Here is a 15,459-nt window from a genome sequence, read left to right as displayed (position 1 = left end):
TTGTGGAAGAAAAAAGCAGTCTTCACTCTTAGGTTGTTTGAAACAAGACAGAGACAGTTTATTCTCAAGCAATTGCAAAAGGAAGAGTGCACATGGACAGGGATTTCCCCTTCCTAGGCAGGTCTCCGCCAGATAAACTATTAGGGCAAGCATTTATACCTTTTATTGTACACAATAATGATCAACAGCCACATCTTGTTTATACATATTCCTTCCTGATATCTTACTTTTACTCAGCAGTTCAAGGACACGAGAATGAAAGCTGCCATAGTTGGAGAAGCACATGGCAATTGCACTGTGGAAGCTGGCTATTCCAGACTGCTACCAATCGGTCGCTAACCAGTCCAGAGTGGGAAAGTCGACCGTTGGATGCATGTTGACAAAAGTGTGCAGAGCCATTCATTGCATCCTGTTCCAAAAGACCGTGATTCTGGGCAACATGCGTGACATTGTGGATGATTTTGCACAAATGGGCTTCCCTAACTGTGGAGGGGTGATAGATGGAACACGTATTTCAATTCTGGCACCAGACCACCTAGCCACCAAGTACATTAATCGCAAGGGGTATTTCTCTGGTTCTCCAGGCACTTGTGGATCACCATGGGTATTTCACAGACATTAACACAGGCTGGTCCAGAAAGGTGCATGACGCATGCATCTTTTGGAACACTGGTCTGTTCAGGAAGCTGCAATCAGGGACTTTCTTCCTGGACCAAAAGATCACCATGGGGGAAGTTAAAATACCCATTGTGATCCTGGGAGACCCTGCCTACCCCTTAGTGCTGTGGCTTATGAAGCGATATACAGGACACCTTGACAGCAGCAAGGAGGGGTTCAAAAACAGGCTGAGCAAGAGCAGAATGACTGCTGAGTGTGCTTTTGGCCTTTTAAAGGCCCGCAGGTGCTGCCTGTATGGAAGGCTGGACCTGGCTGATGACAATATGCTTATAGGCACATGCTGTACACTCCATAATATTTCTGAAGGAAAGGATGAAAGCTTCACTCAGGGCTGGACCACTAAGGCTCAGCACCTAGAAGCTGAATTTGAACAGCTGGAGACCAGGGCTATTAGAGGGGTGCAGTACAGGGCCATAAGGATCAGGAATGCCTTGAGGCAGCAATTTGAAGCTGAAAGCCGCTAATATTTGTAGCTATGCATGGGAGTGCAGTGGTTGTAATGGTAGGAGGGGATTGTGATTGGTGCAGATGATGCACTATGAAGGTTTAAGAAAACTGCCTGATGCTTTGCAGGGCTCTGTTTGCTTTCAAACCAAAATTATTCTTTTATTAAAAAGCAACAACCGGAGGAGAGAGACAAACAAATAAAAAAGAAAAACATCAGCACTGTGGGGGATGGGAGGAGGGTCCCATGAGGAGGTGAGGTCCTGGGACGATTAAAGATTTGTGTATGTCTAGTGTGGCAAATTGCTGGCACTACTATGATGGATCTCGTGCTTTGTCTTCTTGGGGGGCAGGGGGAGGGGTGTTAAGGGCACCATTTCTTGCCCCTGAACTGGGGTATTAACTGCCCCACTAGTGTCCTAGAGGAGGGGAGTGGAGATGGAGGGACCCAGGCCTGCTGTCTACTCCTGGTCCCTGCCCAGGAGCCCTGGGGATAGCAGTAAACCTCTAGAACTAGCGGCTACTTCCATCTCCTGCCCTTCAGCTTGTGGGGCTTCCTGCCCTCCCTCTGCACAAACCAGGTGTCATAGAATCATAGAATATCAGGGTTGGAAGGGACCCCAGAAGGTCATCTAGTCCAACCCCCTGCTCAAAGCAGAACCAAGTCCCAGTTAAATCATCCTAGCCAGGGCTTTGTCAAGCCTGACCTTAAAAACCTCTAAGGAAGGAGATTCTACCACCTCCCTAGGTAACGCATTCCAGTGTTTCACCACCCTCTTAGTGAAAAAGTTTTTCCTAATATCCAATCTAAACCTCCCCCATTGCAACTTGAGACCATTACTCCTCGTTCTGTCATCTGCTACCATTGAGAACAGTCTAGAGCCATCCTCTTTGAAACCCCCTTTCAGGTAGTTGAAAGCAGCTATCAAATCCCCCCTCATTCTTCTCTTCTGCAGACTAAACAATCCCAGCTCCCTCAGCCTCTCCTCATAAGTCATGTGCTCTAGACCCCTAATCATTTTCGTTGCCCTTCGTTGTACTCTTTCCAATTTATCCACATCCTTCCTGTAGTGTGGGGCCCAAAACTGGACACAGTACTCCAGATGAGGCCTCACCAGTGTCGAATAGAGGGGAATGATCACGTCCCTCGATCTGCTCGCTATGCCCCTACTTATACATCCCAAAATGCCATTGGCCTTCTTGGCAACAAGGGCACACTGCTGACTCATATCCAGCTTCTCGTCCACTGTCACCCCTAGGTCCTTTTCCGCAGAACTGCTGCCGAGCCATTCGGTCCCTAGTCTGTAGCGGTGCATTGGATTCTTCCATCCTAAGTGCAGGACCCTGCACTTATCCTTATTGAACCTCATTAGATTTCTTTTGGCCCAATCCTCCAATTTGTCTAGGTCCTTCTGTATCCTATCCCTCCCCTCCAGCGTATCTACCACTCCTCCCAGTTTAGTATCATCCGCAAATTTGCTGAGAGTGCAATCCACACCATCCTCCAGATCATTTATGAAGATATTGAACAAAACGGGCCCCAGGACCGACCCCTGGGGCACTCCACTTGACACCGGCTGCCAACTAGACATGGAGCCATTGATCACTACCCGTTGAGCCCGACAATCTAGCCAGCTTTCTACCCACCTTATAGTGCATTCATCCAGCCCATACTTCCTTAACTTGCTGACAAGAATGCTGTGGGAGACCGTGTCAAAAGCTTTGCTAAAGTCAAGAAACAATACATCCACTGCTTTCCCTTCATCCACAGAACCAGTAATCTCATCATAAAAGGCGATTAGATTAGTCAGGCATGACCTTCCCTTGGTGAATCCATGCTGACTGTTCCTGATCACTTTCCTCTCCTCTAAGTGCTTCAGGATTGATTCTTTGAGGACCTGCTCCATGATTTTTCCAGGGACTGAGGTGAGGCTGACCGGCCTGTAGTTCCCAGGATCCTCCTTCTTCCCTTTTTTAAAGATGGGCACTACATTAGCCTTTTTCCAGTCATCCGGGACTTCCCCCGTTCGCCACGAGTTTTCAAAGATAATGGCCAAGGGCTCTGCAATCACAGCCGCCAATTCCCTCAGCACTCTCGGATGCAATTCGTCCGGCCCCATGGACTTGTGCACGTCCAGCTTTTCTAAATAGTCCCTAACCACCTCTATCTCTACAGAGGGCTGGCCATCTCTTCCCCATTTTGTGATGCCCAGCACAGCAGTCTGGGAGCTGACCTTGTTAGTGAAAACAGAGGCAAAAAAAGCATTGAGTAGATTAGCTTTTTCCACATCCTCTGTCACTAGCTTGCCTCCCTCATTCAGTAAGGGGCCCACACTTTCCTTGGCTTTCTTCTTGTTGCCAACATACCTGAAGAAACCCTTCTTGTTAATCTTGACATCTCTTGCTAGCTGCAGCTCCAGGTGCGATTTGGCCCTCCTGATATCTTTCCTACATGCCCGAGCAATATTTTTATACTCTTCCCTGGTCATATGTCCAACCTTCCACTTCTTGTAAGCTTCTTTTTTATGTTTAAGATCCGCTAGGATTTCACCATTAAGCCAAGCTGGTCGCCTGCCATATTTACTATTCTTTCGACTCATCAGGATGGTTTGTCCCTGTAACCTCAACAGGGATTCCTTGAAATACAGCCAGCTCTCCTGGACTCCCTTCCCTTTCATGTTAGTCCCCCAGGGGATCCTGGCCATCTGTTCCCTGAGGGAGTCAAAGTCTGCTTTCCTGAAGTCCAGGGTCCGTATCCTGCTGCTTACCTTTCTTCCCTGCGTCAGGATCCTGAACTCAACCAACTCATGGTCACTGCCTCCCAGATTCCCATCCACTTTTGCTTCCCCCACTAATTCTACCCGGTTTGTGAGCAGCAGGTCAAGAAAAGCGCTCCCCCTAGTTGGCTCCCCTAGCACTTGCACCAGGAAATTGTCCCCTACGCTTTCCAAAAACTTCCTGGATTGTCTATGCACCGCTGTATTGCTCTCCCAGCAGATATCAGGAAAATTAAAGTCACCCATGAGAATCAGGGCATGCGATCTAGTAGCTTCCGTGAGTTGCCGGAAGAAAGCCTCATCCACCTCATCCCCCTGGTCCGGTGGTCTATAGCAGACTCCCACCATGACATCACTCTTGTTGCACACACTTCTAAACTTAATCCAGAGACACTCAGGTTTTTCCACAGTTTCGTACCGGAGCTCTGAGCAGTCATACTGCTCCCTTACATACAGTGCTACTCCCCCACCTTTTCTGCCCTGCCTGTCCTTCCTGAACAGTTTATAACCATCCATGACTGTACTCCAGTCATGTGAGTTATCCCACCAAGTCTCTGTTATTCCAATCACGTCATAATTCCTTGACATCACCAGGACCTCCAGTTCTCCCTGCTTGTTTCCAAGGCTTTGTGCATTTGTATATAAGCACTTGAGATAACCTGTTGATCGCCCCTCATTCCCAGTATGAGGCAGGAGCCCTCCCCTCACAGACATTCCTGCCTGTGCTTCCTCCCGGTATCCCGCTTTCCCACTTACCTCAGGGCTTTGGTCTCCTTCCCCCGGTGAACCTAGTTTAAAGCCCTCCTCACTAGGTTAGCCAGCCTGCTGGCAAAGATGTTCTTCCCTCTCTTCGTAAGATGGAGCCCGTCTCTGCCCAGCACTCCTCCTTCATGGAACACCATCCCATGGTCAAAGAATCCAAAGCCTTCTCTCCGACACCACCTGCGTAGCCATTCGTTGACCTCCACGATTCGACGGTCCCTACCCAGGCCTTTTCCTTCCACGGGGAGGATGGACGAGAACACCACTTGCGCCTCCAACTCCTTTATCCTTCTTCCCAGAGCCACGTAGTCCGCAGTGATCCGCTCAAGGTCATTCTTGGCAGTATCATTGGTGCCCACGTGGAGAAGCAGGAAGGGGTAGCGATCCGAGGGCTTGATGAGTCTCGGCAGTCTCTCCGTCACATCACGAATCTTAGCCCCTGGCAAGCAGCAGACTTCTCGGTTTTCCCGGTCAGGGCGGCAGATAGATGACTCAGTCCCCCGGAGGAGAGAGTCCCCGACCACCACCACCCGCCTTCTCCTCTTGGGAGTGGTGGTCGTGGAACCCCCAACCTCAGGACATCGCATCTCATGCCTCCCAACCAGCGGAGTCTCCTTCTGCTTTCTCCCCCCAGACATATCATCTGGTCCACTCTCCGCATTGGTACCTGTGGAGAGAACATGAAAGCGGTTAGTTACCTGTGTCTGTGTTACTGGAACCCGGACATTCCGCTTACCTCTTCTGGAGGTCCTTTACCTAGGGTCTTGGTTTTCTTAGCACACCACAGCACTTCTCCAAACTCTCCTCTGCTTCAACTCCTCCAAACTGCTCTCTGCTCCAACACCAATCCACTCTGCTTCAACTCCTCCTTTTGTCTGATTGAAGCACTAAACTGGGAGGAGAGGTAGATACGCTGGAGGGTAGGGATAGGATACAGATGGAGCTAGACAAATTAGAGGATTGGGCCAAAAGAAATCTGATGAGGTTCAACAAGGACAAGTGCAGAGTCCTGCACTTAGGAGGGAAGAATCCCATGCACAGCTACAGACTAGGGACCGAATGGCTAGGCAGCAGGTCTGCAGAAAAAGGACCTAGTGGACGAGGAGCTGGATATGAGTCAACAGTGTGCCGTTGTTGCCAAAAAGGCCAATGGCATTTTGGGATGTATAAGTAGGGGCATTGCCAGCAGATCGAGGGACATGCTCGTTCCCCTCTATTCAACATTGGTGAGGCCTCATCTGGAATACTGTGTCCAGTTTTGGGCCCCACACTACAAGAAGGATGTGGAAAAATTGGAAAGTGTCCAGCGAAGGGCAACAAAAATGATTAGGGGACTGGAACATATGACTTATGAGGAGAGGCTGAGGGAACTGGGATTGTTTAGTCTGCGGAAGAGAAGAATGAGGGGGGATTTGATAGCTGCTTTCAACTACCTGAAAGGGGGTTCCAAAGAGGATGGATCCAGACTGTTCTCAGTGGTAGCAGATGACAGAACAAGGAGTAATGGTCTCAAGTTGCAGTGGGGGAGGTTTAGGTTGGATATTAGGAAAAACTTTTTCACTAGGAGAGTGGTGAAACATGGAATGCGTTACCTAGGGAGGTGGTGGAATCTCCTTCCTTAGAAGTTTTTAAGGTCAGGCTTGACAAAGCCCTGGCTGGGATGATTTAGTTGGGAATTGGTCCTGCTTTGAGCAGGGGGTTGGACTAGATGACCTCCTGAGGTCCCTTCCAACCCTGATATTCTATGATTCTAAGCAGGGAGTTTTTATCATGTGACTGGCTTCAGGTGCTTTAATTAATTTATAGCAAACTTTCTTCCCTCTGCAGAAAATAAGGCTCCCTTGTAACGCTCTCCTGCTGCCCTCTGACCATGCTGTATCACACTAGGTATCATATGCAATCTTATCCTTTGGAGTACAGTGCAGTGGACACTGTACTTCAGCAGGAATAAACTGCAGAGGAACGGGTGTTGAGTGCAGTGGGTACTGGGTGTCCACAGGGCTGGACTGTGATGGTGCAGGAGTGGAATGCAGTGGGTACAGATTGGAACCAGGAGGTTGGTAGGAGTATGTTGGCAGTATCTGGGGGTTTGCTTAGGAAAGAGTTTTGTGATAGTGGGTGCAGGGGAGGGCGAGCATGGAGCTGCTCAGTTTGCAGTGCTAGTAGCGCCTGGACCGTGTCCGCTTGGCATGCCAAAACATTTAAGAACTGCTCCATGGCTTCGTTCTGGGGCACTGCGTTCTCCTTTCAGTCCCTTGTCTCGCTGCCCAGCCTTTCTTTCAATTCTTGTTTTTCGGCCATGGAGTACATCATGACATCATGCAGAAAGTTCTTTGTTATCACCAGCTGAACTGCTATGCAGAATTAGAAAGCAGCTGTGAAGAACTAAAGAGGGAGGCTCGGCTCCCAAGGTCATATCTGTGAAGCCAAAATGCAACATTTTACAGAAGTAGTATTATTTGCAACACAGAGACCACTGATGCAGTGATTTTTAAAAAACAGTCCCTATGCACGTAACTATCTCTAACTGGCTGACCCCAGGCAATCACATGAGCCACAACACCCCCAAAATGGTAACTGCAAGGGTAGGAGAAATCACTGTTCCAGGACCTGTACACTGGGCACATGGCTCTTGGGGAGAGAAAACACTGTGTGTGGGAGGAGGGCTTATAATCATTCATGTGCCCACATTTTCCACAGGCTGCTTTCATTATGGAAGATAACTCGCTGCTGAGGGTGAGCAGGAAATCAAGGGTGGGTCTTCTCCAAGATTGTGCCATCTGCCCTGGCCCTTAGGCAGCTCACCTGTGTGCAGCAATGGTCAATGTCCCCAGGCCCCCCCCCCCCAGTGATGGCAGAGTGGCACAGGAAAGTTACCATTAATGGGGCAAGAAACAAAGCAGTTCTGCCAAAGAACCTGCAGCAGCAGATTGCCCAGTATCTCCATGAGAGTTTCATGGAGATCTCTAGGGCAGATTCCTGTGAAGTAAGGGAGTCAATGAACACCCTATTCCACTGTTCAGACTAGGTATGTCGTGGTACGCACATCATACAGACACAAACCATCTTTCTGCAACCCTCCTGCCCCCAACAACTTGCTTCTGTGATTCCCAAAATCAAAGCCACTTACCAAGGGCCTCCTCTCCTCTTTCTGCTTCACCAAGCTCTGACAGCTGTGACTGGCTAGCCTCCTCCGGGGTAGAGAAGAACTTCTGGCTGCATGCTTCTCTCACCTCTGAGTTGTCCTCTGCCTCTGGGTCCCCCTCCACCTCCACATCCTCATCCAAGATTTCCTCCTGGTTTGGTCCACTCTTGACTGGCACATGAGCCACCAAAGTATTCACAGTGGCATTCGCAGTGGAGGTGGGGGTCACCATCAAGTATCGCTTCCAGCTCTATGTAGAACCAGGAGTTCTTGCGCACACCATCGGAGTGGCGGTTTGCATCCTGCACCTTGTGATAGGCATTCCACAGCTCCTTCACTTTGACCCTACACTGCAGGGTGTCCCTGTCATGGCCCCTTTCTCTCATGCATTGTGAAATCTGTCTGTAGGTATCATAATTCTGGAACTGGAAAGCCTCCTCTTCCCCAATGCTGATGAGGTTCAGCAGCTCGGCATTGCTCCAAGCGGGGGATCGCTGGTGCATGGAGTAGGCATTGTCACCTGGAAAGATGCGCTGAGACCACTGCATGCGTCACCGAGCAAACAGGAAGGGGACTTTCAAAATTCCCAAGGAATTTAAGGGTGGGGTTCATGGTTGGTCACCTGAAGGCAGGGCAGTAGAGTTCAAACCAATGGTCAGAGAGGCGAGAACAGGGATTGTGGGACACCTCCTGGAGGCCAATCGCAGTGCTGTAAGCGACCATGGTGTCTACACTGGCACCGTGGTGCTGTAGCCCCTGTGCAGAAAGCTCCATGCCACTTCTCAGGGTGGGGTTTTTTTTTTTAAGTGTTGCAACTGCGCAGTTTCTGCGCACTAAGTGGCTTAGCCGTGTGTACCCCTCAGAAGTTACACCGCCGAAAGCTGATTTACTGTGCCGAAACTTACCAGCATAGACAAGGCCATAGATGACTTACATAAGAACGCAAGACTGGTCATACAGGGTCAGACCAATGGTCCATCTAGCCCAGTCTGCTGCCGGAGAGTGACCAGTGCCAGATGCTTCAGAGGGAATGAATAGAACAGGCTTGTTGACCTGCAAGGTGAAGGTCTTTCGCCTTTACCTTTATTGTTGTTGACTACTACCTGTCCTATTTTACCACATCTCCCCCAAGGTCTCTGAGCAAATCAGGTGTGAACCACTCCTTTGATACAGACGTGTCTCAATCCAGCTGAATTGAGGCAGACTTTGGGCTAATGTCAGTTTGAAAAAGGTCCACTTAACCCTGCAGGCTTCTCAAAGGAACAGTTGCTGTGAACCGCATGTAGTGTGGGTGTGTGAACCCCAAAGATATCAAACATGAAAGAAACACAAGGCCAGTTCTGAGGAGGTTTCCAGAGCCAGGCCTGAGGGTTAAACAGCTGTGCTCAAAAGGAAAAGAGGCCTCAGCACCTATAAAAATAACTGGTTGCAAAAAGAAAACAAAAAATAACTGAAAAAAACAAATCAAACAAAAAAACCCAACAACCCAGAAAAGCTACCATCTCACATCCATCACCATTTTAAATTTTGACATCTCCTGCCTGATGCGACATCTTTGCTTTGCAAACAAGAGACCTAGGGAACTCTGTGGCTGTTACCATCTAAGTGGTTAAAAGTTTACACATCTTGTGTCGAGTAATTTTCCTCGTAACAGAAGATTTATATGAAAATTTATCAAAATAAATTCCATTTGAAATAGAAATAATTACCGTCTATAGTGGGTCTCTGTTCTTGTACAAGCTATTTCTCTCACATATTCCCCCACTCTAATTCCTTTGGCGTGAGGTTTTAATTTCAGAATTAGCCACCATTTCCGATATAGTAGGAGGGGGCAGGGTGAGAACAAGAAGAAAAGCTTAATTATATTGTAACACTGAAAGTTATCACAGAATCAGTCTCTTACATTTCATTAATTAACTTCATGTTTAATTTCATTGTTGCTGGTAAAAATTTATTCAAAGATTAAAAATATAAACCAATAGGGAAGTTTTGTCTTTATTCCCATTTACACCCAGTAAGCTTTGTGTGAAGTCACATTCTACAATAAGTTAGGAGCATTCCATTTCTGAGAGTTCATTTCTCCCTGGGTGTTCTCCCATAAGTGTGGGTGGAAGGGGTCTCATAGTATGTGAGAAGGCTGCATCATGAGAAAAACCACCTGTGCTCTATTTTCACACTTTCTAATCTTTCAAAGTAGCAGGAGGTGGAGAAGTGATACAAATGCATTAGACTCAAGAACAAAACTAAGAGACCAAACCACAGTCAGGACTCGGCATTCATGTATCCTGCAGTCTGTACGTGGAATCTGATACATTCCCCCATTGGCTACCATCATTTGCCGAGCATGGAAGTGCTTCTTGTCCAACAAGGCAGCCAGACTGGGACCCATAGGCATAGAATGGTTCTGAAGCAATCTGCTGTTTCTCTCTGTGCTTCATGAAACTTTGGAGCCAAATGGTAAAAGACAGCTGTTCACAATTTAATGATGGCATCCTTTAGGAGTGTGATCAATGCCACTTAACTAGGGAGCAGCGTTCCAAAAAGTTTACCTGGGCCACAGGTCACCATAGCTTCCGTCTCTGGGGTGAAAATCAACCATGTGTACCTGCAATTTCTACCTGAGTTCTTGTCAAATCTTTGACCTTACTTGGAGTAATTTTACACTTCTCTGGGGTAGAATTCTTCACCAACCACGCAACATGTCAGTCGCGATAATGAGGTATAAATCCCCCAAATATGCTCTTTTTATTTTTTTTAATCTGCTGGCACAGATTTAAATTAGGGACTAAATTCAAGTGTGTCTTAGAATCCCTGTAAGACACCAAAAGTCAGGAATCTATTAAAAATAGGTATCTTTCTGCAGCTCTATCACACTCAACACGGATTTCCTTTTCTACACATTTGTATCTCCTCCCAGGGGTGAGCTGAACAGAAATGTCACTTCCATTTTTCCCATCCCCACCTAGCTGGGGATTGCATTTCCCAAATAAGAGGCAACATGCACCTGATTAGGAAGGAGCTATCTTCATGAGCAACCTCCTGCAGGGCCAGGGCCAGAACTGATTTGGGAGCCAAATGCATGGGTATTTTGCTTAGTTACAAGTCATTTATTAGGGAATCCTCTTCCCAGCCCTTTAGAAAAAATATTGACCTAACCAATTGAACAACATGAGGGTTGGGATAGTGATGGGGAATAGGGTAAGTCAGAGGGATTCCCTTACCTTCTTCTGTTGTTACAGAGGGTGAAATGACCTTTTCCCCTATCCCTGCCCTGTTCCTGATCTTTGTTATAGTTCAATATATTTTAAGTGAGAAAAATGGTAGTAAAAAATATCTGCTCTCCAGCACAACCTGAAGCAACATTAGAGCAACTAGGAATGAAACAATTTGTTCCCGAAGTGGAAACTTGATGACTAACAATTGCTTTGAAATGGGGGAAACAGTATAACCGTGATGCTCAGGGTTTGTTTAGATTAGGAAAAGTGATGGACTTTAGGTCAGGTCAAGAGGAAAGCTAATGCAACCACTGCACCTGAGCTGCATCGGCTCTACAACTGTAATTGTTTTTTTACACCAAGATCACTAACAGGAGCTGCCGCCAATTGCCATGTACAATCCTAGTGGATGTAAGGCACAGGTAGTTTTTGTATCACTGTAGCTTGTTGGGATCAAACCATCTCTCTGGAGCTGATGAAAAATCCTGGCTAGAGGGACACAGTCCTACAACTCAAAACAAAAGGAGTTCATAGAAAAGATCACAGGACTGAGCCCAAAGAAGGGTGAACTGCAAAAGGCAAAAGCAGGCAACTCATCTGGGGGAGCCGAGAGACCATGGTGAAGATGGTGCAAAGATCTCTATGTTGAAATTAGCAAATGTGATTTAAAAAAAAAAAATCTTTAGCCAGCCCTAGTCAAGGCATTTATTACAGTTCTCTCTCATGTGGATTTTATTATGTCTAATAAGGCTTGAGCTCTGATTGAAGCTTTTCCCACACACAGAGCATGTGTAGGGCCTCTCTCCACTGTGTATTCTTCGATGTGTGATAAGGTTTGAGTGCCAACTAAAGCTTTTCCCACACTCAGAACATATGTAGGGCATCTCTCCTGTGTGGATTCTCTGATGTGTGATAAGGGCAGAGCTCCGATTGAAGCTTTTCTTGCACTCAGAGCATGTGTAGGGTCTCTCTCCTGTGTGGATTCTCTGATGTGTGATCAGGGCAGAGCTCTGATTGAAGCTTTTCCTGCACTCAGAGCAAGTGTAGGGTCTCTCTCCTGTGTGGCTTCTCTGATGTGAAATGAGGGCTGAACTATGAATGAAGCTTTTTCTGCACTCAGAGCATGTGTAGGGCATCTCTCCAGTGTGGATTCTCTGATGTGTGATCAGAGCATAGCTCTGATTGAAGCTTTTCCCACACTCAGAGCATGTGTAGGGCATCTCTCCTGTGTGGATTCGCTGATGTGAGATGAGGGCTGAACTATCAATGAAGCGTTTCCCACATTCAGAGCATCCATACGGTTTTTCACCTGTGTGGATTCTCTGATGTGTGATAAGGTGTGAGCTCTGATTGAAGCTTTTCCCACACTCAGAGCACATGTAGGGTGTCTCTCCTGTGTGGATTCGCTGATGTGAGATGAGGGCTGAACCATCAATGAAGCGTTTCCCACATTCAGAGCATCCATACGGTTTTTCACCTGTGTGGATTCTCTGATGTGTGATAAGGTGTGAGCTGTGTCTGAAGCCTTTCCCACACACAGAGCATGTGTAGGGCCTCTCTCCCGTGTGGATTCTCTGATGTGAGATGAGGGCTGAACCATCAATGAAGCGTTTCCCACACTCAGAGCATCTATAAGGTTTCTCACCCGTGTGGATTCTCTGATGTGTGATAAGGTTTGAGCGCCGACTGAAGCTTTTCCCGCACTCAGAGCACGTGTAGGGTTTCTCCCCGGTGTGCATTCTACGATGTCTGATAAGGTTTGAGCTCTGACTAAAGCTTTTCCCACACTCAGAGCATGTGTAAGGCATCTCTCCTGTGTGGATTCTCCTATGTCTGATATGTTCTGAGCTCCGCTTAAAGCTTTTCCCACACTCATGGCATGTATAGCGTGTCTTTTTCATGTTGATTCTCTCGTGTGTAATAAGGTCTGAGTGGCTACTGAAGTTTTCCTCTGGCCTGTGCTGACTTCCACAGGTTTTTTCTTTTTCTGGGAGTGCACAACTCCCGGAATCATTTCCTTTGGATCTTCCTGATAACATTTTATGGGATTCTACTTGCTCAGCATCTTCCTGCTGGGGTTTCTCCTCATTCACCATGCCAACACCTAATGGGAGACAGAGAGAATCCAGACATGGGTCACTCCCTGAGCCAGAGAGAAAGGAAATCTCAGAGAGAGGAATGGAAAAAAGAATTAAGAAACCAAAATATTTTCGAGAGAGATCAAACCTATCAGGAGCTGATTATCCCCAAACCTTTCCCCAGAGGAGAGAGGAAGGGATCAGTTTTGGTGCGCATCTCACCAGAATGCTCTGGGGAAAGCGACATTGGGGAGGGACATGCTGCCAGTTGTCAGTCAGGATAGGTGGGAAGCCATGAGTGACATCTGCCTAATGATTCCACATCTGCAGGGAACAATCCTGAACTTGGAGAGCTCACAAGGTCTTTGTAGGGCATCCTAAATGTTTCCTGTATTCATGGACAGTTTTTGAGTTGGTTTAACCAATTCCTCACCTTTGCATGCAGCTCTCAGGATCACTTTTTTCTCACTGCCATGGAGATCTGGGACCCACGGGTTTTCCCCTTGTTCCAGCCATGAAATCACATCAGGTTTGGAAACTGGAAACCCTGCTCAAAGCAAAGAAAACAAGGAAGGTCCGTGGAATTTGTGGGATACCCGTCACAAGGAATATTCCATGGTTTTAATCCCAGCTCATTTTTAAGTAGTAACATCCCAAGGCCAGCTTCTTTGGCTCAAAGTGCAGGAGAGTTATTATTATAAATCATAGAATCATAGAATCATAGAATATCAGGGTTGGAAGGGACCCCAGAAGGTCATCTAGTCCAACCCCCTGCTCAAAGCAGGACCAAGTCCCAGTTAAATCATCCCAGCTAGGGCTTTGTCAAGCCTGACCTTAAAAACCTCTAAGGAAGGAGATTCTACCACCTCCCTAGGTAACGCATTCCAGTGTTTCACCACCCTCTTAGTGAAAAAGTTTTTCCTAATATCCAATCTAAACCTCCCCCATTGCAACTTGAGACCATTACTCCTCGTTCTGTCATCTGCTACCATTGAGAACAGTCTAGAGCCATCCTCTTTGAAACCCCCTTTCAGGTAGTTGAAAGCAGCTATCAAATCCCCCCTCATTCTTCTCTTCTGCAGACTAAACAATCCCAGCTCCCTCAGCCTCTCCTCATAAGTCATGTGCTCTAGACCCCTAATCATTTTCGTTGCCCTTCGTTGTACTCTTTCCAATTTATCCACATCCTTCCTGTAGTGTGGGGCCCAAAACTGGACACAGTACTCCAGATGAGGCCTCACCAGTGTCGAATAGAGGGGAACGATCACGTCCCTCGATCTGCTCGCTATGCCCCTACTTATACAACCCAAAATGCCATTGGCCTTCTTGGCAACAAGGGCACACTGCTGACTCATATCCAGCTTCTCGTCCACTGTCACCCCTAGGTCCTTTTCCGCAGAACTGCTGCCGAGCCATTCGGTCCCTAGTCTGTAGCGGTGCATTGGATTCTTCCATCCTAAGTGCAGGACCCTGCATTTATCCTTATTGAACCTCATTAGATTTCTTTTGGCCCAATCCTCCAATTTGTCTAGGTCCTTCTGTATCCTATCCCTCCCCTCCAGCGTATCTACCACTCCTCCCAGTTTAGTATCATCCGCAAATTTGCTGAGAGTGCAATCCACACCATCCTCCAGATCATTTATGAAGATATTGAACAAAACGGGCCCCAGGACCGACCCCTGGGGCACTCCACTTGACACCGGCTGCCAACTAGACATGGAGCCATTGATCACTACCCGTTGAGCCCGACAATCTAGCCAGCTTTCTACCCACCTTATAGTGCATTCATCCAGCCCATACTTCCTTAACTTGCTGACAAGAATGCTGTGGGAGACCGTGTCAAAAGCTTTGCTAAAGTCAAGAAACAATACATCCACTGCTTTCCCTTCATCCACAGAACCAGTAATCTCATCATAAAAGGCGATTAGATTAGTCAGGCATGACCTTCCCTTGGTGAATCCATGCTGACTGTTCCTGATCACTTTCCTCTCCTCTAAGTGCTTCAGGATTGATTCTTTGAGGACCTGCTCCATGATTTTTCCAGGGACTGAGGTGAGGCTGACCGGCCTGTAGTTCCCAGGATCCTCCTTCTTCCCTTTTTTAAAGATGGGCACTACATTAGCCTTTTTCCAGTCATCCGGGACTTCCCCCGTTCGCCACGAGTTTTCAAAGATAATGGCCAAGGGCTCTGCAATCACAGCCGCCAATTCCTTCAGCACTCTCGGATGCAATTCGTCCGGCCCCATGGACTTGTGCACGTCCAGCTTTTCTAAATAGTCCCTAACCACCTCTATCTCTACAGAGGGCTGGCCATCTCTTCCCCATTTTGTGTTGCCCAGCACAGCAGTCTGGGAGCTGAC

General features: G+C 47.5%; 2 protein-coding genes and 1 pseudogene across 10 annotated transcripts in view; 1 reads left to right on the top strand and 2 right to left on the bottom strand.

The window, feature by feature from the left end:
* Nucleotides 1-15,459, top strand: part of LOC119849371 — a 1,398,949-nt pseudogene that overhangs the window by 53,853 nt on the left and 1,329,637 nt on the right.
* LOC119849376 (zinc finger protein 420-like) overlaps nt 1-15,459 on the bottom strand; it is a 3,142,523-nt gene that overhangs the window by 2,002,664 nt on the left and 1,124,400 nt on the right. The gene's annotated exons all lie outside the window — the stretch shown is intronic.
* Nucleotides 8,612-15,459, bottom strand: part of LOC119849396 (zinc finger protein 883-like) — a 30,226-nt gene continuing 23,378 nt past the window's right edge. For 8 of the 9 annotated variants that reach the window (XM_043503869.1, XM_038386449.2, XM_038386451.2 and 5 more), the window contains 2 exons: nt 13,533-13,646; nt 8,612-13,125 (listed from right to left, as the gene is read on the bottom strand). In XM_043503869.1, the coding sequence (XP_043359804.1) occupies nt 11,714-13,117 (1,404 nt within the window). In that variant the 5' untranslated portion in view covers nt 13,118-13,125; nt 13,533-13,646 and the 3' untranslated portion in view covers nt 8,612-11,713. Of the gene's footprint in view, nt 13,126-13,532; nt 13,650-15,459 lie in introns of all 9 variants that reach the window. The other variant, XM_043503867.1, reaches the window with a different exon arrangement.

This window comes from Dermochelys coriacea, chromosome 28, assembly GCF_009764565.3.
Source record: "Dermochelys coriacea isolate rDerCor1 chromosome 28, rDerCor1.pri.v4, whole genome shotgun sequence".
NCBI lineage: Eukaryota > Metazoa > Chordata > Testudines > Dermochelyidae > Dermochelys > Dermochelys coriacea.
The sequence above is the reverse complement of the archived record's forward strand: the minus strand, read 5'-3'. Positions and strand labels throughout refer to the sequence as shown.